A 23,381-nucleotide genomic window follows, 5' to 3' on the forward strand; every position below is an offset into this window, starting at 1 on the left:
GTGTACCAACGAAACGCGGACAGAAATCCCAAGTCAGCACTCTAGCCCGAGTGGCTTACCCGGATCTCGCGATGCCGCGGGCGGAGGGGCCTCTGCCCCTGTTTCTCAGAAAAGGAAGTGAGGCCGGGGGAGGGAAGTGCGTGATGACAGATTGCCCGGAGTGCAGGCGTGGGTCGTCCTGGAACCTCGGTCTCCTGCCTGGACCCAGAGCCTTCCCCGCAGGGCCCCTCCTGCGCGGTACCCACCGCTCACTGCCTGTTCGTTCAGTGTGCGCCTGCCGAGCACCAGGCGCCGGGCGTGCTGCTGGGCTGCCACGTCCTTACTGAACTGCAGGGGATGCATGAGGTTAGAACGGCTGGTCGGCTTTGCAGGTCTAAACTAGGGACCGCTGCCTCCTCCATGCAGGTCTGCCCGTTGCGAGTGAGGTGGGTGATTGCGGCTGTGAGCAGATCACACGCGCACACACACACACACACACACACACATGCACACCCAAGCACACCACACACAGAACACCTTTGGGGCATCCGGCCCTGGAGACGGACCTCTAGGTGTCTCCCCAAGAAACGTGAGCCGAGCCCCTCAAATTCCCCTTTTGTAGTATCGTGTACCGTAAGCGCAACAGCATTGTTAACGCACCAAGTCCGTGCCTGCGCACAGTAGCCCTCCATGGATGGGTGCCCACCTGTCTCAAGAACGTGAAGACGGACAAGAAAGCACTCAATGTCAGAGGGTGTCCCAGGGCCCAAGGGGGCACCAGGGAGAGAGATTGGGGTGCCTCCCCAGAGGCGAGCCTGGACTGGGTTGAGATGAGGGCTCCGTGTCCCGAAGGCCGGGGACGTGGGGGAGGCACCCGGTCCTCAGGAGCGGCCACTGGAGGCGGTGACAAAGGTGGTTGGCTCTGTCTCTTTCAGGTGCCCAGATAGATGACAACAACCCCAGGCGCACCGGCCACCGCATCGTGGCGCCCCCTGGTGGCCGCTCCAACATCACCAGCCTCGGTTGACCCCGGACCAGTGGATGAGCTAAGAGTGAAGGATTCTGGGAAATATGTCCATTCCTTCCCCCCCACCCCGTCGGTGGTTCTCAGACCCCTAGTTTTACGTGGAACTGCTGGGGGACACAAGAGTGAGGTTCTTTCCTTTCGCGTTTAGGAAGAAGTGGTACTAGTGTGGTTTGTTTGCTTGGAACCCCCCCCCCCCCGGCCCGAGTTGTGTGTCGCGCCGACGCCCGCGCCGCGCGTGGCGTCCTCATCGCCCTCCCTAGTGAGCACAGGTCCCAGCGTCCTCGCGTCCGCCCCTCCCACCGCCCACCGCCCACCGCCCACCGCGCCGGCCCGGCTCCGGGCTCCCGGCGGCTCCTCCGCGCCCCGTAGCTGTCCTAGGGTAGTTGATGCATGTTACTGAGTTGCGTATGCAAGCTCGTGAGGGCCTCTGACGGGACGTCGCCGGGGACCAGTGCGGGCGCCGGGCCGAGACGCCCCCCGCCCTCGGGGTTGGTCCCCAGGCTCCCGCGGCCGCACTGGAGAGAAGGCGCCCCGCCCCGCCGCCACCTGTGACCTCTCAGGGCAGCTTGGAGAACTGCCCTCCGCCTCCCGCGCCGGAAGCCCCGGTCTCTGTGGTTTCAGGGCCGTGTCCCGGGCATGCCGTCCTCCCGGTGTCCACATGCCCTTCCTGGAGAGTCAGGCCGGGCGCCGGTCACACTCGGAGAGGGGTCTCGCGTCCCCACGCAGGGCTGCCGACCGGGAGGGTGACGGCCGCCTCCAGTTGCCCGTGTCCTTGTCCCTCTGCGGAGGTCGACGGGGCAGTCAGATTTTTAAAGTTTTGTACAAAGTTTTCCTTTGTAATCACCCCCATTTTTACTTAACAACCGACTTATTGTGGCTCTTTCTTCTGAATTCAAAGCTTGTGGAAAAAAATAAAACTGAATGGCCCGCGGGCCGGGCTGGGGTGTTTTCACTTAAGGCGTCGGCCAGCATCAGGTGCGCTGAGACACACTCACTGCCGTGGGCGAAGGGGACTGCACCCACGGAGCACCACGATCACCCACGCGAGGTCGGCGGAGGCCGAGGCAGCCGCGGGCATGCTGTCAGACACTCCCCGCGTGGGAGCCGTCCGCCCCCCGAGTACAGAGGCCAGGAAGGAAAATGTGGACCAGGTCCTGGAGACCCTGCAGGAGGGAAGCTCTGCTGAAGACGCTGCCCAACAAGGAGATGCTTTATTCTGCCACCAGGTGGGGCTGTTGGTCGGCGGTGGGAATCCCGGTCGCTGACCAGCGGGTCAGGAGGTCAGGACGGGCGGATGCCATGGTTGTGGGTTATTTCCGTGAAGGAGCCAGTCTTTCCTGTCCAGGGGGGTCTACTTCAGGTTATATGAGATAAAAATTCAGGTCCTAAACAGTCCGGAGAATCCCCGGGACAGCGGCTCCCGGTGCCTAGAGCCCAGCATGCCCTGGGAATTTGTGGGGACGCCCAGCTCTCCATCCAGAATGGCCCTAGGTCAGTGAGGGATGCCCCCCCCCCCGCCGGGACATCCGGCAGTGACTGGGGATGCTTTTGGCTGTCACAGTAGGGATGCCACTGGCGTCGGGTGGGCAGGGGCCAGGGGTGGCACTGCACATCCCACCGTGCACAGGACCGTCCCCTCCCCAAACAGTTGTCTCACCCAAAACGGCCACAGTGCCAAGGGCGGGAATCCCTGTTTTTTAATGAAAAGGGCAACTTTCTTTCTGGGTGGGAAACCTCTCCTGGCAGCATTGTCCTGGGTGGGAAAGAGCTCTCCCAGCTCTCCATGGGCTGGTCTGGAAGCTTCTGGACATTCTCACCAGTGGTGCCCCCGGGACATTCCTCCGTGGTCAGGGGGGTGCTGTCGGGCACTGTCTGCGTCGGGGTCATGGGGTCATGAGACTCGGACCCCAGTGGCCAGGCCTGAGCTGCGGGCTGAGCCCAGGATGGGCAGGGGTGGGCCCTGAAGAGGCCCTGGTGGCAGCCAGGGGCCACGGTTCGTGGGGCGGAGGAAAGGGGGGTGGAAATGGAGGAGAAGAGTCTGGACCCGGAAAACGGCAGCGATGCCTGGAGACCCCCCACCCCCACAGAACGGAGTGAGAGCCTCGCCCTGCGGAAGGCAGGTTTGGGGGTCACCAGCGCAGAGGTGGGGGTGCGGACAGCCAGGAGGAGGCCCCGAGGGGCGGAGCTGAAGGGACAGAGCTCGCAAGGTGTCCCCGACCTCCACCCTCACGACAAGCCCGCGATCGCAGGGAGGCCCCACCCCCAGGTCCATCCCCAGGCAGGTGGGCCCCCCTCACGGGGGCGGAGGGGGGGTGCCGTGCCCTCCGATCAGGGCTTCTGTTCGGCCCCCAACGAGAGGCCGAGAGGCCGTGGACTACAGGTTGCTCCTCCTCTTCAGCATCCTCTTTGCATTCTCGCCGTCACCGGCGTCGCCCTCCTGCTGATTCGGCCGTTTGCTGCCAGAACACAGAGGAGACGCAGCCGGTCAGAACCCCGGTCCTGGGTCCGTCCAGGCGCACACAGACGCACACAGTGGGTGGTCAGTGCGCAGCCACAGGCGGGAAGCCCGGGCCCTCGTACCTGAGCGGTGCCGCGGGGTGTCCCCCAGACGCAGCAGGGTCGTCGTTGCTGGGCGCCCTGGGGTCGCCTCTCTCCTGTGGCGGGGGCTTCTTCCTCTTGGTCCTCACGGACTTCTCTGCAGAGACACGGGGACCCGGACGCCGCTGGCTGTGACTTTGGTCAATGACAGCGTCTGTCAGCCTCGCGCCAGCCCCTCCTGACTCGAGTGTCCCTGTGGGCCAGGTACACGCCGGGCACCTTACTGCTGCTCTGCCCGTGTAGCGTGTGTAAGGAAGCTGCGGCCGGGAGGTGGGGTGCTGTCCCGAGCCCGTACGCAGATGTGCGTGGCAGAGCCGGGGTTCGAACTCTGCTCCTCGGGCTCCCACTGTGTTTCTGCGGCAGCCGGCTGACTGGGAGACTCCCGAAGCAGCAGGAACCCGAGGTGCGGGCTTTACTGTAAGAGACCTGGGTGTTTCACACACTTTCCGCCCCTCCCCCGCAGCAGGCCGCCACGCCCTGTGGTGTCGCTGAGTCATCTCCTGGCGGGGGAGGACAGGGGCGGAGTTCATTGCCCCACTTCACAGATGGGCAAACAGAGTCAGAGATCAGACACGGCCGGTGAACCGCAGGCCCAGGGGTCGGAATTACCAATGGAGGGCCAGCAAAGGGCCCCGGGGGCGCCCCCCGGAGGCTGCTCATGGACGGATAAGGACCCAGAAGCCCCACGAGGGAAGCACAGTGCCCAAGGCCACACCGCTAGCCAGTGGTGGGCACGGGACTGGGAACCCCCAGCCCCAGCCCAGAGAGCCCCCCCTCCCCCCACTGCAGCGCGCCACCCCCCACCGCGTACCTGGCGGCCCGCGCTTACTGGACGACGGCTTGCTCTCAGGGAGGGGCACGTGGGCCAAGGCCGCCAGCCCGGACAGGAAGCCCTGCTCGGCCTCCTGCGTGCGAAAGCGGGGGGGCATCAGCTGGGCCTCCCCCGGTCCTGCCTGCAGCTCGGGGCTCCCTGTCTCCAGGGCTCGGGAGAACTCTCCCAGAAGCCCCCAGGGTGGTCAGGCGCAGGGCAGAGGCACAGGGTGGGGTGGGGGGGGAGCTGACCTCAGCTCCTGCCAGGTAGCGGTCCCCCCTCGCCCCCACCGCAGGGGCCACGGGTTCCCATTCTGTAGAGGTGAGCGCCGGAGGGCCCCTCTGGCGCCGGAGTCTCAGCCACTGCCTCCCCGCCCGCTCAAACCGCACAAAGCCGGACTTCGCAACTCACTAACTGCGCGGGCTGCACAGGGACCAGTGGCCGCGGTCCTAGCAGGGACCTGCTCCTTGGGGGCTGGGGACGACCTTAGGAGGTACAGGGACCACCCCCCCGGACGACCTTAGGAGGTACAGGGACCCCCCCCCACACACACACACACACACAGCTTGGTGACCCCATGATGGGCCCTCAGGTCGTGAACGGGAGCCGCTGTCCCTGACAGGGCCGACCCTGGGACAGGGACCCCTCCCCTCTGGGACAGGTGATCTCCCTTGAAGGCGGCCAGTTCGCTTCATGCCGCACTTTATCGGTAATCACATCAGCAATCACACGCCGATGAGATTCTTCTGTGACGAGACAGCCGCTGTCCGTCACGAGGCCTGCACTTCCTGTGTGTCCTGCATCAAGCGCGAGCCCTGGTCCCCAGCAGCACTGCCTCGGTGACACCCTGCTGTGGGCGCTGACACGGAGCAGTCCATGGGGTGACGAGGGGACGGCTGCCCCGCCCCCACGGTCACTAGACAGCAGCCCACCGTGCCCAGGGCCTGGCCCGAGTGGGATCCACGCGGCCCCGTGACCTGGAGGCTCCCAGGGCACTGCGAGGCCGATGTGTCATCCGCTGGGGAGGCTCCGCAGGGGCCCCCAGAGGGCGTGCAGTCCCCTCGCCAAGGCCCCACTGCCGACCCGGGGCCACAAGGCCCGCCTCCCGCTAGCTAGCTCCGCCTCTCCAACGCACCGCCCACCCGCGGGGCCGGCGTGCTCCCGAGGCGCGCACCTGCAGCTGGGCCTCCAGCTGCGCCTCCAGGTGGTCCAGGACGCCGGCCCTCCGCTGCCACGCCTCCAGGCGCACGCGCTGGTGCGCGGTGAACTGGGCCAGGAACCTGCGCTGCTGCGCCCGCATCCTGGGGGAGGGAAGGAAGGCCGTCAAGGCCGTTCTGGCCCCAGCCCTGGCCGGCGGTGGGGGGTCAGAGGCCTCTCCCAAGGGCCCGCTGCGTCCTGCGAATGAGGAGCGGCTGCGAGCCCTCCGTCCATGAGCCGTGGGAGGGAGCTGTGAGAGAAGGATGGCCACGATCTACTGCGGCCGCTGGAGAGAGCCCCTCCTCCCCCGCAGGCGGGCTCGTCAGGAAAGCGCTTCCCTCTTCGGGATTTACGGCATCGCGGGCACATTTTTCACCAGGTCCTTGGGGTGGCTGGGCGACATCAGCAGGGCAGAGAGCGGGAGAACCGGGGGCAGGAGACGCTCAGGGGAGCGGGGCGTCCCCGAGGTCCCGCAGCTGCAAAGTGGCAGGGCAGCAGGTGACGTCCTCACTCCGGGAACAGATGGAAACCCCGGCAGGGGGTGGGGGCGGGGGCGCTCTCCTGAAGGACGCCCCCTCAGCTAAAGTCGCAGGACTGCCCTGGCTGCTCCCTGTGAACCAGGCGGCCCGTGTCCTGGGTGCCGCCCTGAGAAACCAGGAGAGTGGCAGCCCGGCCTCTCCTCGGGGCAGAAAGGGGGTCCCTGGCCTGGAGAAAGCGCCCCCCCCCTCAATGCCCTGTGCCTGTGTGGGCAGGCACCTCCCCCGGCCTGTGCGAGTACCCCCTTCCCTGGCTGCCGCCTCTCCGCTGACCTTCGCAAACAGGAACCTTCGGTCCCCTCCTCCCTGTTCCCAGGATTACTCTCTGGTTCTCCTCAGCGTCTGTGACCCGTTCTCTGAAAGGAGCTGGCGTTTTCTAGGCCTGAAGGCAGAAGCCACCTCCCTTTTGCTTCATGCTTGGTCCTGCCAGCGATATCTTCCCTCTCTTCTCACTACTTGTCCGGCAAACTCCTATTCATCCTACAAAACCCAACTGTGCATCCACCCACCCCCCATGCACAGACCCACTCTTCCACTCTTTTGTTCACTCATGAACGTGTCTCTGGCCCGCCAGGGTCTGTGCTGGGTTTGGAAGGTACAGGTGTGAGAAGAGACTTGTCGTCCCCGCCTTCACGGAGCTCCGCCTGGGGCCGAGGGGACAGACAGGGACCGACCGGCTGTGATACTGCCGAGGTCGGTGTGCTGGGCCTCAGTTGCCCTGGAAACCCCTCATTATCCCAGGCGGTACCGGCTGTTCCCCGTTGCGGCGGGCCACGCGGTATCCCCCGCTGGGGCCCGAGCTCTAATCCCTGACACCGGTGCAGAGGTTGCCTCCCATGGCAGTCAGGAGGTTAGGGCTCGGAGAGTGCCCCGGATGACCCAGGTGGGTCTCAGCCGTCGGAGCCCGTAAAACTGAGAAGTTCCTCCAGCTGGGGTCAGCGATGCAGCGGAAGAAGGAGGCAGAGGGATCCTAGGTGTGACCGGGACGGGGGGCCAGGGAGAGTGGGCAGGGGCCAGAGAGAGGCCTCTAGGAGGTCAGGGCCCCCGCTGACAGCCACAGGGAACAGAGACCTCCGTTCTGCAAGGTGCTGGACTCTGCCGCCAGCCTGAGCAGCCTGGGGAGACTGCGCCCCAAGCCTCCAGCCACAGCCCAGGTGGCGGACACCGCGTTCTGGCCGTGTGGGACTTGGGGAAATGGCAGCGCCTGCCCGGCTCTCACCTGCAGGACGGTGAGGAACCCTGCCACCTCGCGTGGCGTGTGGCGGGCCACTGCGAAGGCCGCAGCCGGGACACCCGTCTGCCTCACCTCCTGCTCCCTCCCTGACTTCTTGGGTCACCCCCCATTAGCAACCTGCCCCCCCCCACACCCAGCCCCCAGGCCAGGGTCTGCCTCTGGGAGACCCCGAGGTGTGAGTGGGGGCGTGGTGCTGTGTCAGGGCAGCGGACGGGACTCAGAACTAGAACCGCTGCCAGGGCCACCCCTGACGGGCCCCCGGGAGGGGGCACAGGCAGGGGAGGGAGCTGCGCAGACTCCCGGGCGTCCGGGGGCACCGGTGGGGGACGCTGAGACCGAAAGCTGACACATGGGGGCGAATGTGCCCTCGTGGGGCCCTCACCTCTGGTGGATGCCTGGGGCTGCTTCACGGGCCGCCCCCGCCACCTGGTCCCCCGACGAAGGGTCGCCGAGATCTTGCTTCTTCCGCAGCCGGTAGCTCTCCGACCTCTCCCCTGCAGCACGTAACACACGGCGCCTGAGGGGCAGCGTGGTCGGGGGCTGGGGTGGGTGCCGGGAGCCAGGGGCAGCAGCGCACGCCTGCTCGCAGAGAGCCATCGACGCCGGCCCAGGGTCCACCCGGGGGGGACAGGGCGGGGTGGGGACGCAGTGGCCTCTGTCACAGGTAGCACCTGGCCGCCAGCAGGCCGCCGGCTCCCCCTCCACCACCCGCCGCCTTCTTGGCCGGGGAGCGAGGGGAGGTGTGGGAGGAGAAAGGTGTGACGTGCGGCAGCCCCTGCAGACAGCGGAACCCACACCGGCAGGGAGGACAGTTGGACACACAGAGCTGTGGGCGGGCAGACAGACTCGGCGCTGACAGGTGCTCCCCAGGGGTCGGGCAGTGCGGCCTCTGATATCTGGGGTGCCTGAGCTGCCCGTTGGGACGCACTTACCTGACCTGGGGCAGCACCTCGCCAGCGGCTACGCCTCCCTAACGAGCCGCCACACCCAACTAGCTGCCACACTTGCCTAGTTGTCACGGTTAACTGGCTGACAGGCTGACTCCGCTGCCACGGTTCACTGGCGGCCACACGGACCCGGCCACCACACTGCCCCGGCTGCCACGCCGGACCTGCCCAGCGGTGAGCCGTCCAGCAAGCCGCCCACCTCGCTGGGCCCGGGCTGTGCAGCCCTTAAAGGGTGGTGTGGCTGGGTGACCTCCCGGGGCAGGGCATTCTGTGAGTTTTAAATACAAAAGAATTGACGGAATGAAAAAAAGACGAGGCGTTAATGGGGTTGGTCACGCTCGGCTGCCTTGTTTCAGTTCATCTGTGGGGCGACCCCCACATCCGGGCTGGGGTACCAGGGAAGCGGGCAGTCAGAGTGGAGGGGATGCACAGAGGGCTGACCGAACCCTAGCACCACAGACGGGGAAACCGAGGCCCCGGGAGGGGCCGTGAGCGCGCTGGTCCTGAAGGTCCCCATCCCGAGGGCTGTCTCTGGCTGGGCGAGGAGGTCAGCCTTCCCGCCGGAAACCCAGGGGGCGGGTCTGCAGGGCTGGCGGACTTCCAGGGGCGAGCCAGGCTTTGTCAGAATCCGGGGTTCGAATTCCCCGGGACGAGGGTATGACAGAGGCACGGCTGAGCTAACTGACAGCAGAGTCACCAAAGACCCCCGTCGGGACCTGCCACCCCCCCTCCTCCGCCTGTTCACCTAGGGACCAGGTCCCCCCGCTGCGCCCTGAGGCCGGTCCAGGCACAGCCCGCCTGAGAGCGTGGGTGGGCCCTGCTCCGGGGGCCCGATGCCGGGAAGGACGCTATAAGCATGGCCTTTGAGAACCTGGCTCTGCCTGTCACTACATGATGTCCTTGCTGGCCGTGGGGACGCTGTCTGTCCCATCACGCAGGCTAACCGCCACGCACCAGAGCCCACGGGGACCACCACAGGGCCGCTGGCCTGTGCTTTCTCACGGTCCCTGCAACAGCTCTCACCGAGGACCTTCCCACCTCTCCGGCCGCCGGGAGGCCCCGGAGCCAAAGCCATGTCACCACCAAGTAGGACTCCGATGGCGGCACTCGTCCCCAGATCGTGGGCGACCCTACCCAGACTCCCCCTCACTGTCCGGGCCTTGTCCTTGTTCACCCGCGTTAGCAAACCCCCTTGAGCTGCACCCGGATGCCCTCCAAGTGCCTTTTCAAAAGCCTTTGGGTCGGGGGGGGGGGGGGCGAAGCAGGGGTTACACCCGCAGATGAAACCGGAACAGTGTACGATTTCCAACCACGGAACCTGAACAGCCTGGCGGCCCACTCTGTCCCGGACCCCGAGCGTGTGCGGCCCCCGGCTGAGGCCTCCCCATGGGGGGCGGGGGGCACGTACCCTGCAGGGCCCTCAGCTGCTCCAGCTTGCGCTCCGCGTGGTCCCGCACGGCCCCGCCCACCTGCTGGTAATAGGGCTGCACCAGCCGGGCCACGCCCGCGCTGGTCACGTACACGCTCTCCACGGCCGCCTCCAGCAGCGTCCTCTGCGGGCGGGAGGGAAAGGACGCGGTGAGGGGTGCACGTGCCCCCCCTCCCCCTTGCCCGGGCTTGCGTCTTGGACCCACTCCCCACCTGGGCTGGGCTGGGAGCAGGCGGGGAGCACGCGGCGGCATTAAACTGGTCGGTGAGACAGGGTGGGGCAGAAGGGGGTGTACAGTGGCTCGCACAGGAGATGATGACACCAGAATGAGCTCTGTGCTCGGTGCGCTCACGGCTGCAAACCCGCTGGTGCCCCGCCCTGCCCTACTTTCCTTGTCAGGGACAGTCCCCGGCTGGGGGTGGGACCCTGGCCCGTCAGGTGCCACGTTAGGGAAAGTCTGCTGGGGGCGGCGGGGGGGGCTTCCCTTTCCGAACGTCAAGGGAAAGCCTCAGTGCGATTGACTCTGTCATGTTCCTCTTCCCTCCTGGAATGCAGATCTGATGTCCGGAGGGTTAGTGGCCACTTTGAGACTAGGAGGCAACGCACTAGCCCCAAGAACAGACAGCAGATCAGACAGAAGGAGCTGGGTCCTTGGTCACAGCGCAGCGCCCCTGTGCCCGGAGCTCCCTACCTCCACATCCTTGTTAGGTGGGATGAATGACTCCTGCTCGTTTGAGTCATTTCAGTAGGACTTTCTGTTACCCGCAGTGAAATGCATTCCTCAATGATACACCTTCCGCCCCAAAGCAGAAAAGGGAGGAAGTGCTGAGAGGCCCCGTCCCTGGAGACGTGAGGCCCGGGTTACCGTCCCCGCCAAGGTTAAAGGCCGCTGTCTGTCACTTTGTAAAATGACAGGCAACCCCTGAAAGGCTAGACGCCCCCAGGAGGGTGCGGTGCAGACCGGCGCCCAGGTGGCTGCTCTGTCCGAGTGGTCTTCTTGTCTGTCCCCGGCCTCCCGCCCACCCCAAGCCTCCGGCCCTCGGGTTTCTGGGGAGGGGGGTTGGCTCGCACCTTGAAGTCCTCCCGGTCCTTGGCCCGGCTCTTGGTGGCCAAGGCCCGTGCGTGGCCCAGCAGCGCCTGCCCGATGGCGTGCTCCATGCGCTGCTGCAGCAGCCGCCCCACCTCCTGGGCCTCGGCCAGGAGCTGCTGCTGGAGCTGCAGCCTCGTCTGCTGCGTCTCCTCCTGCAGCCTGCCGGTCTCCTCCCGCACACGCGTCTCCTGGACAGGAAGGGAGGGGCTGGGAGAGGGGCGAGCCCACGCTGCTGCCCGGCACAGGAGCTCCGGCCGGCCGGGATGGGGACCTGGGGCCCGCCCTGCCCAGGGCCCAGGAAGGTGGGGCCAGAGATGCAGAAGGGGCAGAAAGCTGGGGCCAGCAGGCGTGCAAAGCCCAACACAATGGGTGAGGTAGGCATGTGTGAAAGCTGCCCCCTCAACCAGGGACATTTATGGAGTCCCCACTGCGTGCCCAGTGCCACCTGCGGCCTGTCACGCATCAAGGATGTCCTCATTCTCCCTGACCACTAAGTGGGGCCCGAGCACTAGGCACGATGAGGGCACAGGCGCTCAGAGATGTGAAGTAACTTTCCAAAAGTCACACAGCAGAGCTGGGTTTTGAGTAACGGGGGACATCACAGAAGCCAAAGCAGGGCCTGTGGGGCCCCGGGCCCTGTCTTTCCTCGTGTGACTGTGATTCAGGCAAGGAGGGGCCGCCTGCTTCCCACCAGCCCTCCTGGCCAAGCGAGGCAGAGCGTGAGCCTGGCCCGCGCTCGTGGGCCAGAACCCCCGGCTGCCCCTGGAGCTGCGTGGCTTCCTGAGACCCGGAGTCGGCCTGCTGGGGTTTAATCGCAGCCCCGCGATTTACAGGGTCTTTCTCTGGATCTGTTAGGACGGACGAGACCCCCTTCCCCCGACCTCCTGGTGACGACTGGACCTAGCTCTGCTCGGGGGTCACATGCCTTTTCCGCATAGTTCTCACTCCGGCACACACTGGAGCCCCGCGGGGCTGCCACTGTCCCCACCCCCTCCCGTCGGGGGAGGCGGGACCGGGGTTCTGACGGACGGGGGGAGGGGCCCAAACGGCGCGCTCACCAGGGCTCTGAGCAGCTGCCATTGGTGCTCGTCCAGACAGTGGGCGGAGCCCTGCTCCAGGGCGTGCTGCTCGCGCAGCTCCTGCAGGAGGCTCTTCTTCCCCGACAGCCGCATCTGGGTCAGGGTGGCCACGGCGTGGCCGCGGAGTGCCAGCCTCCGCAGGGCCGAGCGCAGCAGCAGGTCGTGGCCCTGCAGGAGCCACCGCGTGGACCTTGGGGAGGGTGGGCGGGGGTGGGGGTGGGGGTAGCTTTACCATCGTCCGGGTGGGAAGTAAAACAATAATTAACAAAGAACGCTACGTGCTGTTTCGTGCACTCACACCGGGAAACCTACTTTTGCCCCGCCCCGTCTTTATAATTCGGTTGGTTTCAAAACCACCCTGGAAGAGGCGGGGGCAGAGCCCATGTCCCCTCCCCTTGCAGAGGAGGACACCGGGGCTGGCGTGGCGAGTCACGCAGGACACAGGGCCCTGACTCCGACCCCCCCCCCCCAGGCGCCGTACTCACTCTGCGCTGAGGCCCCCGAGCCGGCCCAGCACGTGGCGGGTGACGCTGTCCTGCTCGTCCCGCAGGTGGGTCTGCAGCACCGCGGCCAGGGCGAGCTCCTCCATCCACACCTGGGCCCCGGACAGGGGGACAGGGGGGACAGGGGGACAGGGGTCAGCTCAGGGGCCTCCTCCCATCCATCACGGTTTGGTGGGCACGTGCCTTTTATTTCTTGTCTAAAACCCCTCTACCCTGGTGGCAACAGCATTGTCTCTTATATTTTCTCCTAAAGACTGAAAGTGTTTCCTGCTTGCATGCACGTGGTAAAGCACGTCCTACTGATTTTCTGTGGCGTGGGGGAGGGGTCTGACTTCCTCCGGACACTTGGATACACTCACGGTGCCGGCACCTCCATTCAGTTCACCCCTTGGTGACCTGCTGCCGGCCGCCGTGTGTTACATAGTTTCCACGCGCACATGGTTGCCCTGTGCACACAGACCTCCGTCCCAACTCCGGCTTTTGTTCCGTGGCTCGTGTATTTCTGCCACAGGCCTCACTGCTTCCCAGCTGTCGCTTACAGTGACGTTTCACAGCAGCTCGGGCAAGGCGCCCCCCTGCCCTCCCCCCACAGCCTGAGCTATTCTTGGGTGTCCTTCCTTTCCTATGGGTTTTAGGGACGGCTTCTCAAGTTTTGGGAAACAGCTTATTTTTTTTTGCATTGTCTTCTAATCTGACTGGATTACATCGATTAATCTGCAGAGAAGCACCATCTCTGTCAGTTTGAGTTTGGCAGTGATATACACTCGGTGTGTTCCCCGTCGATGCACCCCAGGGAGAGACCACTGAGTGCCAGCCCGCGGGGCTCAGTCGTTCCGGGGAGTCCTCCCCTTTCCGCGCCTCCAGCTGCTCGGAGGGCGCTACTCCCAGCAGCCTGCAGGGGGCGCAGGCTGCACGCAGAACTCAGGAAGACCCACACCTAGCCCTCCAGCCTGGACTCTGGCTCTGGGCGTTGGGATTTGTAACACTTTCGCTCGATCTCACCAAGTCCCATTGTGAGTCTCCTCACAAACCAGAAGCTGTGCAGAGTGTGGTTTTGGCCTCAGATAACTTAAGCTTCTAACCAGAGAGTTTTCGATGAATCATAGGTCTTTGCCTAAGGATGTATCAGAAGTGAAATCCCGATATTTTCAATGTTGATGTCATCAAGTGACTGAGCACCATGCAAAAGGCTTTAACTCGATCCCTGTCTTTTTTTCACGCAGAAGCCGTGGCTCTGAGACAGTTAACAAGGCGTGCAGAACGGAAGTTATTAAAGGTCAGCTGACGGGCTAAGGTCCCCCAGCCCGTGAACGGATTTGCCGTGGCTCAGACCCAGGGTTCAGCTTCCAAGGTTAGGGGCCTGTCTGCACACCTCGGCTGTCTCTGAAGAGTCCCTGGCGATGACCTCGGCCCACCCAGATAATCCAGAATAAGCTCCGAGTCTCAGGATCCTTGATCACACCTGTGCAGACCCCTGCGCCCGGTTCACTAACAGGTTCGGGGTCTGGGATGAGCGTGCGGACCTCCCTGCGGGCCATTACTCCACCTAGCGCAGGCGCACATGTGTTCCTAAAGCCCCAGCCGAGGATACACGCACCGGTTTTAGAGAGCGAGAATGAGGGAGGGAGAGGGGGAGAAACACTGACGTGAGAGAGGCATCAGCCGGTTACCTCCCGAACGTGTCCTGACCGGGGGTCAAACCCACAGCCCAGGCATGGGCTCCGACTGGGGATCGAACCTGCAGCCCTTTGCAGGTGCACGGGATGGTGCTCCCTCCCACTGAGCCACCCGGCCAGGCCTGTATACATGGTTTTCACAGTGAAACAGACTCACTGTAAAGCAGGAGTCCCACGGGGGCAGCCCCTCATCCCCGCCCCCCACCCCCACATCCACTGCCCCGTGAAACCCCTTCTGTGGTTTCTTTCCGAAGAACGGGGTTTGCTGGTCTTTCTCAAGGATCAGCTGAAGGCACTACCTACTGACTCCCTCTCCTGGGGAGGGGCTTTGCTACCCCCATCCCCCCAAGCCCACTCTGAGGGCTCTGGTGAAAGGCCGGCAACCAGAACCGCGGTAGAGCACGGAGCGAAGGCACCAGGTGGTGCTCAGTGAGCAAAACCTCCCATCATTCCTCCTAAGTTTCAGAAACGCAGGCTCTACCCACCCCCGCCCCCCTTCCCGCCGTGTCTTACAAACTGCCCGCACCTGCTCCTCTTGCTCCAGGAGGTCTTGGAACAGCTCCCACTGCTGCTTCCGGAAGCGGTCGGACCGCCCCAGCCGCAGGGTGGCGTCCTGCTGGGCCTCCTGGCTCAGGCACCCGCACTCTTCCCGGGAGAGGCCGGTCAGGCCCGGGAGCGTCTGCAGGAACAGGGCGTCCACGAACGCCTGGAACGCCGCCACGGTGCTGCGGAACAGCTCCTGGAGCCGAGAGAGCCACGCGACAGCGTTACGCGTCAGACCCGCGGGCAGCGCAGAGGGTGGAATGACAGACAGGGGCCCTACGGCATTGACGCATCTGCGCTCGTGAGGGCCAGCCACCCTTACACCTTAAAGCAAAGAGCTGGAGATTATAAGAAGTAGCGCTCCCTTGTTTAAAAAGAACCAACCAGACTTTTTGGAACTGAGGAATACGGGCCAGTTTCATGAACCCAATGCACCGGTCCAGCGGCGGCCAGATGCGGCTGAAGAAAGCATGCTGGGAGACAGAGCGAGGAAGGACTGAGGCTGGAAAACATGGAGAAGATACAGGCATGAAAGAGGCAATGAGAAAATCCAATGTTTTTTTAAATAGATTTTTCATGATTTATTTTTTAAATTGTGTGTTTATTTTTTTTTAAGAGAGAGAGGAAGGGAGGAAGAGAGGGAAAGAAGCATCAATGTGTGATTCTCTCTTCATGTGCCCCCACTGGGGACCTGGCCTGCAACCCAGGCATGTGCCCTGACTGGGAATTGAACTGGCAACCCTTTGGTTTGCAGGCCAGCATTCGATCCACTGAGCCACACTAGCCAGGGCAAGATTTTTCATGATTTATTTATTTTTAGAGAGAAAGGAAGAGAAGGAGAAAGAGAGGGAGAGAAACATCAATGTGTGGTTGCCTCTCACATGCTGCCTACTGGGGACCTGGCCTGCAACCCAGGTGTGTGCCCTGACTGGGAATCGAACCGGTGACCCTTTGGTTTTCAGGCCAGCATTCAATCCACTGAGCCACACCAGCCAGGGCAGAAAACCCAACATTTTTAATTGGCGTCCCCAACAGAAGAGAAAGCCCAGGTGGAAGCAATATTTAAAGTGAGCATGGCTTAGAAATTTCCCAAAACTGAGGAAAGAAATTTACAGGTGAGAGACTGAGGCTTCACCTGTCCAGTAACAGAGAGGGTAAAACAAATTGCACCAGTTCCCCTATTTTACAGCCCCGTTTTTTATTTTGCAGGCCCAGCCCCTGACTTTACAGCCCCCATGCTCTCTGCAAATTTGTTTTGAAAACGAATGAATCAGTCTATCACCCAAACCTAGTAAACATGGGGTTGCTTTTTGCTACATTCATAGTAGGTGAAATGGTCTTCAAGGAAAAAAGTGTGACTAGGAATAGAGGGGGTGACTCCATGAGACTAGCAGGGTAAACGCAGCAGGAAGATGGAAACGTGGAAATTCGCTTGCAGTTCCAGGCACTGCCCAGGTCAATGTCATGGGCCACGTCAACGGAACAGAGCAGGAAAGCATCGTGATGATTACGTGAGCAGATGAGGAAAAACCATTTCACAAAATTTAATTTTTGTGCATCAGAAACACTCTTAGCACCCTGGCTGGCGTAGCTCAGTGGATTGAGCGTGGGCTGCGAATTGAAGTGTCGGAGGTTCAATTCCCAGTCAGGGCACATGCCTGGGTTGCAGGCCATGACCCCCAGCAACCGCACATGGATGTTTCTCTCTCTCTTTCTCCCTTACTTCCCTCTCTAAAAATAAATAAATAAAATCTTAAAAGAAGAAAGAAAGAAAAAAAAGAAACACTCTTAGCAAAACAGAAACAGAAGGAGGCTTGGAGGGAGACTTCCTGAATCTGAAAACAAAACAAAACAAAACTATGGCAAACATTACACCTACGGGTGGAAATTATAGAGCAATATTAAGAAAGATTCAATAAGACTTGAGTGTCCGGGTCTACCACGTCTCTGGATTGGAAGACTGGTGTCGTACAGATGTTAATTCTCACCAAAGTATCTGTAAATTACGCACGCGGATCAAACTGGCGGCCACTACGGTAACTGCCCACGGCGGGTCGGACCCGCTTACACTCTTGAACTCAGCAATTCCGCCCCAGAGAAAGGCGTGCACAAGGGTGTCCGATGGCGCCGGCTAGGACGTGCATGTCCATGGAATGTGTCCCAGTCTAACCTGAGCAGCCACACGCACGTCTGTCGGCAGTGGAACGGGCCACGGGCCCCGTGTTCACACGAGGGGCCGCCACGGACCCGCGGGGAAGGAGGAACTGCTGTCCTGCCCGCGGGGACACGGGACGACTCTTCGAGCAGCGGGCGGAGCGAAGGACGCTGGGCACCCACGGGCACAGGCCTCTGGGTTCCATTTGCACAAGAGCCGGGATCTGGCTCCTGAGAGCAGGGAGGGCGCGGGACTCGGAGACGGTGCCTGGGGGGTGTGGGGGGGCTCCTGGGGGCCTGGCCACGTCCCCCCCTTCGTCTGGGTGGCGGTCCCCTGGACGGCGCTTTGGTGACCACTGGTTCGTCCGTGGGGCATGCGCTCTCCCCTTCTTCACGCGTGTGTCACAGTTCACAACAAAAAAACGGGTTAAACGCTTTCCTATCTGCGAGCAGCTCTGTGAATGCAGGATCCGCTTCGAGGGCCGGTCACCGTGTGCTGCCGTGTATGATGCGCACTGTTTTGCCCAGATTTTTGAGGGAAAAACAAGGATGCGCATTACACATGGGTAGTGCTAGTTCTGTATTTATATAAACGCTTTTAAATTCTTTTATTTATACGTATGCGTCAGAAGTGTACCTCTAGAAAGCAATAATGATATCTGTATGCAAAATAATACTCTGGAATATAAGTGATTTTGTCTCTAAATCGAAACAAATAAAAAATTGAATGAATGAGCCCTGGCTGGCATAGGTCAGTGGATTGAGCACAGGCTGCGAACCAAAGTGTTGCAGGTTCGATTCCCAGTCAGGGCACATGCCTGGGTTAAAGGCCACGGCCCCCAGAAACCTCACATTGATGTTTCTCTCTCTCTCTCTGAAAAATAAGTAAATAAAATCTTTAAAAAAAAAAACCTATCACTAAAAAAAAAAAATTGAATGAAAAAATTAAAGTGGAAGATTCTTTTCCTGGAAGTTTGGGCCAAAAGCAGGGCTGGGGATTATGTGTGGGAGCGCATTATACACAGAAAAACGCGGCGTAAGTAATGACGACAGACAGCACAGTGCAGGGCAAGCAGCCCTCTGTCCCCAGCACCCTGGAGGACCTTCCAGTCCTTTAACACTGGGTTCGGTCACGTGACCTGTGTTGGCCAATAAAGCGAGGCGGGTGAGGCGTGTGCTAGGGTGCAGGCTAGCTCTCCATGGGGCTGGGGGAAGAGCCCGCCGGCCTGAGCAGGAAATGAGAGAGGGTGGATGGAGCGTGTCGTGTTCATCAGGCCCAGCTGGGGTCCGCCACCCTCTGGCCAGTGCACCGACCGAGAGGATAAGTCCTGTCGCTTCAGGTGGCCGTGGTTACGGGGTGCGCCCCTAGACAGCAGGGGCCCTTTGCTGCTGTGGGGTGGAGGTGTGTTACCCTCACGGCTGTCATAGACTGTCCCTGCACGGGTCTCCACTGCACCTCCTGAGGGCTCTGTGCCGGGGGCAGGCACTGCTAGGACAAGTGTGGTGGTGGGGAGGGTGGCAGCCCCAGGGACAGACCAGAGAACCTCACTGGTCTCGGGGAGGGGTCAGGAAGGGCCCCCTGCAGAAGTGACCCGTAACTGGGACCAGGATGAGGACACGCAGACCTGGGGGCACGGAGGGAACCGTGTCTCAGGTCGGGGGAACAGCATGTGCAAAGGCACTGGGGCAGGAGGCCCCAGGGCGCCCTTGGGGACCTGAGGGATGGCTGAGGCTGGCTGGCAGGGAGCCAGCAAGGGGCATGAGTCCAGAGAGGCCACCAGTGGGCTGGCTCACGCCGGCCTTGTGAGCTCCGTCAGGAGGGCTGCTTCGGGGCCAGGCTGGCTGGTCTCAGGGGTCTTTGGGGCCAAGTCAGATGGGTCAGGCCGTGTGGGAGCTTCACAGACCAGGCTGGCGGGTCACCATGGGCCAGGTGAGGGGTGTTAGGGTTCATCCCGAGGGCTGTGGGTGGCATTTTTGGGTGTCAAGGGGCTTCTTTATTACGATCAATCTGTAAGGAAGGCAGCTAAGAATTCCTAGACCAGAGGGGTTAAGAGACAAGGACAGGGCCCCACAGCAGGGACGCAGCCAGACGGGGCCCACACTCGGTCTGTCTGCGCTCTGAGTGACCCTTTCCTCCTCAGCACCTGGGTCCGCCTTTGCAGGGGGGCGAGCTGCTGGGGAAACCACCAAACGGAAGGAGGGGGATAATCGGTCGGCAGGTAGGACCGCGAGGGCTCTGGCAAGTTTTACCGCTGCAAACCAAGACAGCGTGACGTCCTTCCTCCGGCAGCTTCGCTGGGTGAAAGCACAGAGCCGCGCCGTGCCGCCACGGAGGTGGGTGGGTGGTGCGAGCGTGCCAGCCTGCTTTTCTCACACTCCGCACCCTCCGTGACGACGCACGCTCCGCCCTTGGCCCTGGATAACGGGCGGCCACGTGGACGGACTCGCCCTCTCTCGCACCACAGCGGCCTGTGGTGGCCGAGTAGTGGCTCCCTGAGACGTCCACGTCTGAGCCCCCGGAACATGCCACCTCCCACGGTCAAAGCGATTTTGCAGGTGTGAGCAAGTGAGACGGGAAGGTGTGCCTGGGGTGCCCAGGTGAGGGCGATGCAATCACGGGCTCCTCATCAGTGAAAGAGGGGGGCGGGGGAGGCAGAGCGGGAGGAGGCAGGAGCGCACAGTCTCTGCCGTGGAGTCGCAGGAGGGGCTGCGAGCCGAGGGATGGGGGCGGCCCCGGAAGCTGGAGGAGCCGAGGAAACAGACTCCTCCTTGGAGCCCACAGAAGGGACACCGCCCTGCAGGCACCTTCCTCGTAGCCCAGGGACACCCGCTCGGGCCCCCTGACCTCCAACCTGGAAGGTAATCACTCCGTGTTGTTTCAGCCGCTGAATGTGTGTTACTTTGTTGCAGCAGCTGCAGGAAACTCAGACCCCGCCCTCCGAATGCCCACAGCGTGGTGGGTTCACTCCTTCCTTGAATTACTCCTTCCTTCATTCACGCGTTTGGACTGATCGCCCCTCCCGCGTCACCCCTCTGCAGCCCTCGGGGGCGGGGAGGCCCAGCTGCGCCCTCGTGGGGGGCTGCGCGTTCCTCTGCCCCGCCCCACGGGCCCCCCAGTGCTTTGCTCTCCCTACTTGAACCTCAGGGGCCCTCGGTCTGGATCCAGGCTCCCCAGCTGCACGGCCTTGAACAAAACACCTTCACCGGTCACGGCGGTGCACGGAAGAAGTGACCCTGTCCGGAGAGAGGCCCGACCTTTGCCCCAGTTCCCGGAAGGTGACCTCTAAACTCCTGCAATGTCCTCCCTGAGAAGAGGCTCTTGGGTTGTTGGGGCTCTCGGGCCCGTCCGATGGCCTGCGATAACGGTGGCATCAGGGTGGGGCCTTGGCCGTGAGGTATCGGCTGACCCGCAGGGGCCGGAGGTTAAGGCCACCCACACGGGTGGTCCAGCACGTCCTTGGGACCCACTGCGCCCCGACGAACACCGAGGACACCAAGGCTCCAGGGAGCTTCCTTGGTCGGCAATGCGCAGCGTCATCATCGCCAGGACCTTGGGGCTGCCCAGGCCCCCGCGGGGACAGGACCCTGGAAGCCTGGTGCTGGGGACTCCAGGCTCCGCCCGCCCCCGCCCCCCGCCCCTGTCTCCGGCCGACCTGAGTCTGGGCCTTCTGCTGCCCTGACGCGAGACTGCGAGCAGACCGGCCTCCAGCGCACATCCGCCGGTCAGAGAACTAGAGAGCCAGAGGGTGGTCCCGGGGGCACCCGAACTTGCCCTCGGGCTCCCAGGGGAGGACTGTCGTGGAGCCTGCCCTGGACCCCCTCATCGGTGCCTATTCCTTCTGCCTCCTCCGAGGCCGGAGTCTCACCTTCTCCTCCTTCCCTCCCCCCGACTCCTCCTGGGAGCCGGAGGTGCGGAAGCCCTGAGCACGGTGGGTCTGCCATGTCACCAGCCCCCTCACCTGCCCTCCCCCGGGAGCCCTCAGCCCCCGCCTGTCCTTGCTGGGCCTGGGCCACTCTGGCCGGAGCTCAGAAATCTCCGCAGGCGGCGCCAAGACCTGTCATTCAGTGGCATCTGTCTCCATCGAGCGGAGACTCTGCCGTGTGTTTAAAGGTCAAGAGACGGCGGGAATTCAGGAACGTGCGCTTTTCTCGGCAGCCTGAGGACCAGCAGGTGGGCATCACCACCCCCCCCCCCCAGCCACCGCGCCCACGGTAGCACGGTGGGAGTGCAGCCCGGGGAAAGGGGGAGATGCTGCCTGCGGGCTGGGTCTGGGCAAGGGCCGCCAGACTGCAAGGCGAGCTGCCCCGTGAGCACGTCCTGGGCGTGCAGACCATCCTGTGCACGCACACACACACACACACCCCGTGCACACACAGGATCCTGTGCACACACGCCCTCCTGGGCAGTGAGGCACTAGCAGTCACGACACGTTTTGAAAGCCTGAAGGAAGCTTATTATCCCCGTTTTAACCGAGGAGACGGAGACGCTGACCATGAAAACGGACCCTGGCCCCACGCCTTCTCACCGCCCCTGCCTGTGCCAGCCCAGCCAGGCCCCCGCTGACCCCGGGGCCTGGACCACCAGGAGGCCTCCCCAGGCTCCCTGCTTCCAGCTCCGCCCCCTACAGGCCGCTGTGTGCACAGCCCTTGGAAAACACAGGGCAAGCCACGCTGGGGCACTGGGGTGCTGGGGCCTGGGAGTGAGGCTGCGAGGTTCTCGCGCACACTCAGATCCTGACGGCTGTGGGCGGGCCCACGGGGGGCCACGTACCTGGCAGAGTGCAGCCATGGCCTCGGTGGTTCTGAGGTCGTCCTCTTCCTCCAGGTCGCTGCGTGTCAGCCGCTGCCGCTCCAGGACCTCGTGGAAAGCCTGTGAGTAAAAACAGGGGCTGAATTGGACAGAAAAATGCAGATTTTTTTCCCCTCTAGAATATCTCCCCGCCTGACCCTTGCTTCTCAGATCTAAAGGGTGTCCCCCCATGATTCATGCTCAGGAATGCCAGGCCCAGGGTCTGGGCCCCTGCTGCTTGCGCACTGAGGCCCAGGCCAGGCCCCGCCAGTCCGGTCTCCAGGGCACCCCGGGCTGTGCGCTTGTCCAGCCCCGTGTGTGTGGGGGGGGTGCTACCAGGCCGCCCCACGACTGCTCTCTCCTGGACGCAGCGTTCTCTGACTCCCGCTGCTGAAGACCACTGCACAGGCCCGGGAAGGCCCACCCGGCGGGGCCCTTGCTGCCGGCTTACAGACCAGGGATCAAGGGAGGCAGGGCTCGGAGAACCCGGCCAAGGTCACGGGCTGACACGTGGGAAGCCAAGAATGGACCTCCCGTCCGCTGGATGCCCAAGCTTCCGGCTTCCTGCGCGTGGTGACGGCGACTGAGCCACACCGCGGTCAGCCTGCATGGCCGCTCCCAGGACCAGCGTGCCCACAGAGGTGGCGGCCGAGTCAGCAGCAGGTCACCTGCAGGAGCCCGTCGGGGTCAGCGGTCAGCGGCGCCTCTGCCAGGAAGTTCTTCCGCTCCTCCTCCTGGGCCAGCAGCAGCGCGGCCGTCCCCTCCGCCTGGCGAACCCGCCATGCCTGGACCAGCTCTTTGCCTCGCCGGACAAGCTCTGAAATTGAAACAAGCCACAGGACGGCCCGGCCCGGTGACTCTGCTGCCGAAACTCGCCCCAGCTTCCTCTGCCAGCGCAAAGAGGGGGCAGGGCTTGGGGGTGAATTCCATTTCACTTTCGCTCTTCCACTCGGGCGCGTGTGATTCCGAAAGGCTGGTGTTAGGGCCCCTGGCTCTTCGAAGCCCGCAGCCCCACAGTAATTGGAGAGACCCCCACTTAGAGTTCTTAGGTCCGCAGCCCAGGAGGAGGGCGGGCCAGCCCAAGGGCAAGGTCCCCGGGGGGCTGGAGGAGGTGAGCCAGGGGGAGGGTCCCACCCGGTCCCTCGGCCCCAGCAGCGTGCGGAGCACAGAGCCAGGGCTGGGGCCAGCCCAAGGTCGGGACCCAGCCCCGCTCTCTACTTGCTCCGAACTGTGTCCCCTCAAATCCCTGTGGTCACTGTATTTGGCGATGGGACTTCTAAGGAGGTCCCTGAGGTTCAATGAGGCCACGAGGCTGGGGCTCTGACGCATGGGGCTGGGGCCTCGGAAGGGGACGGGACGCGAGAGAGCCGTCTCTCTGCCGCATGCGGGTGCACCGGGGAGGCGCCCCGCGCAGGCCAGGGCGTGGGCCCTCCCCAGGAACCGAATCGGCCGGGGCTTCCAGCTTCCAGAACTGGGAGAAATGAACGTCGGTTGCTCAGGCCCCTCGTCCGTGGCATCTCGTTAGGGTGGCCCGAGCTGTGGGGTCCGGGCCTGAGTGGGGGTCAGAGCCTGCTGGGGGCCATGTCAGGCACACGGGTGTCCTGCGGACGTCCTGATGAGACCCGAGAGGCCCGGCCCGGTGCCTCGGTCCAGGCCCAAGGCCACGTGTGCCACCTGGAGCACGAGGAAGCTGGCACAGAGGTGGTGCCGGCCCTGCAGTAGGAGACCTGGGTTTCTTCTCACGGGCCCCACTGCAGGTCTGACCTGGACTAAGTCTGGGGGCCCTGGA

General features: G+C 63.2%; 2 protein-coding genes across 6 annotated transcripts in view; one reads left to right on the forward strand and one right to left on the reverse strand.

The window, feature by feature from the left end:
- Positions 1-1,937, forward strand: part of CRMP1 (collapsin response mediator protein 1) — a 46,824-nt gene extending 44,887 nt beyond the window's left edge. For both annotated transcript variants that reach the window (XM_045834031.1, XM_045834032.1), the window contains exon 14: positions 915-1,937. In XM_045834031.1, the coding sequence (XP_045689987.1) occupies positions 915-1,006 (92 nt within the window). In that variant the 3' untranslated portion in view covers positions 1,007-1,937. The remainder of the gene's footprint in view (positions 1-914) is intronic.
- A 263-nt stretch (positions 1,938-2,200) lies between these two features.
- EVC (EvC ciliary complex subunit 1) overlaps positions 2,201-23,381 on the reverse strand; it is a 40,834-nt gene continuing 19,653 nt past the window's right edge. Inside the window, exons 10-22 of one of the 4 annotated variants that reach the window (XM_045834028.1) lie at positions 22,261-22,409; positions 21,575-21,673; positions 14,633-14,845; positions 12,413-12,522; positions 11,907-12,117; positions 10,830-11,036; positions 9,738-9,882; positions 7,765-7,876; positions 5,590-5,716; positions 4,416-4,509; positions 3,824-4,019; positions 3,587-3,701; positions 2,201-3,462 (exon numbers count right to left, since the gene is read on the reverse strand). In XM_045834028.1, coding sequence (XP_045689984.1) covers positions 3,427-3,462; positions 3,587-3,701; positions 3,824-4,019; positions 4,416-4,509; positions 5,590-5,716; positions 7,765-7,876; positions 9,738-9,882; positions 10,830-11,036; positions 11,907-12,117; positions 12,413-12,522; positions 14,633-14,845; positions 21,575-21,673; positions 22,261-22,409 — 1,814 coding nt within the window. In that variant the 3' untranslated portion in view covers positions 2,201-3,426. Of the gene's footprint in view, positions 3,463-3,586; positions 3,702-3,823; positions 4,020-4,415; positions 4,510-5,589; positions 5,717-7,764; positions 7,877-9,737; positions 9,883-10,829; positions 11,037-11,906; positions 12,118-12,412; positions 12,523-14,632; positions 14,846-16,468; positions 17,319-21,574; positions 21,674-22,260; positions 22,410-23,381 lie in introns of those variants that run through there. The other 3 variants (XR_006785150.1, XM_045834029.1, XM_045834030.1) reach the window with 3 other exon arrangements.

Source organism: Phyllostomus hastatus, unplaced genomic scaffold (genome assembly GCF_019186645.2).
Source record: "Phyllostomus hastatus isolate PE091 unplaced genomic scaffold, TTU_PhHast_1.1 phas_contig_196, whole genome shotgun sequence".
NCBI classification, from domain to species: domain Eukaryota; kingdom Metazoa; phylum Chordata; class Mammalia; order Chiroptera; family Phyllostomidae; genus Phyllostomus; species Phyllostomus hastatus.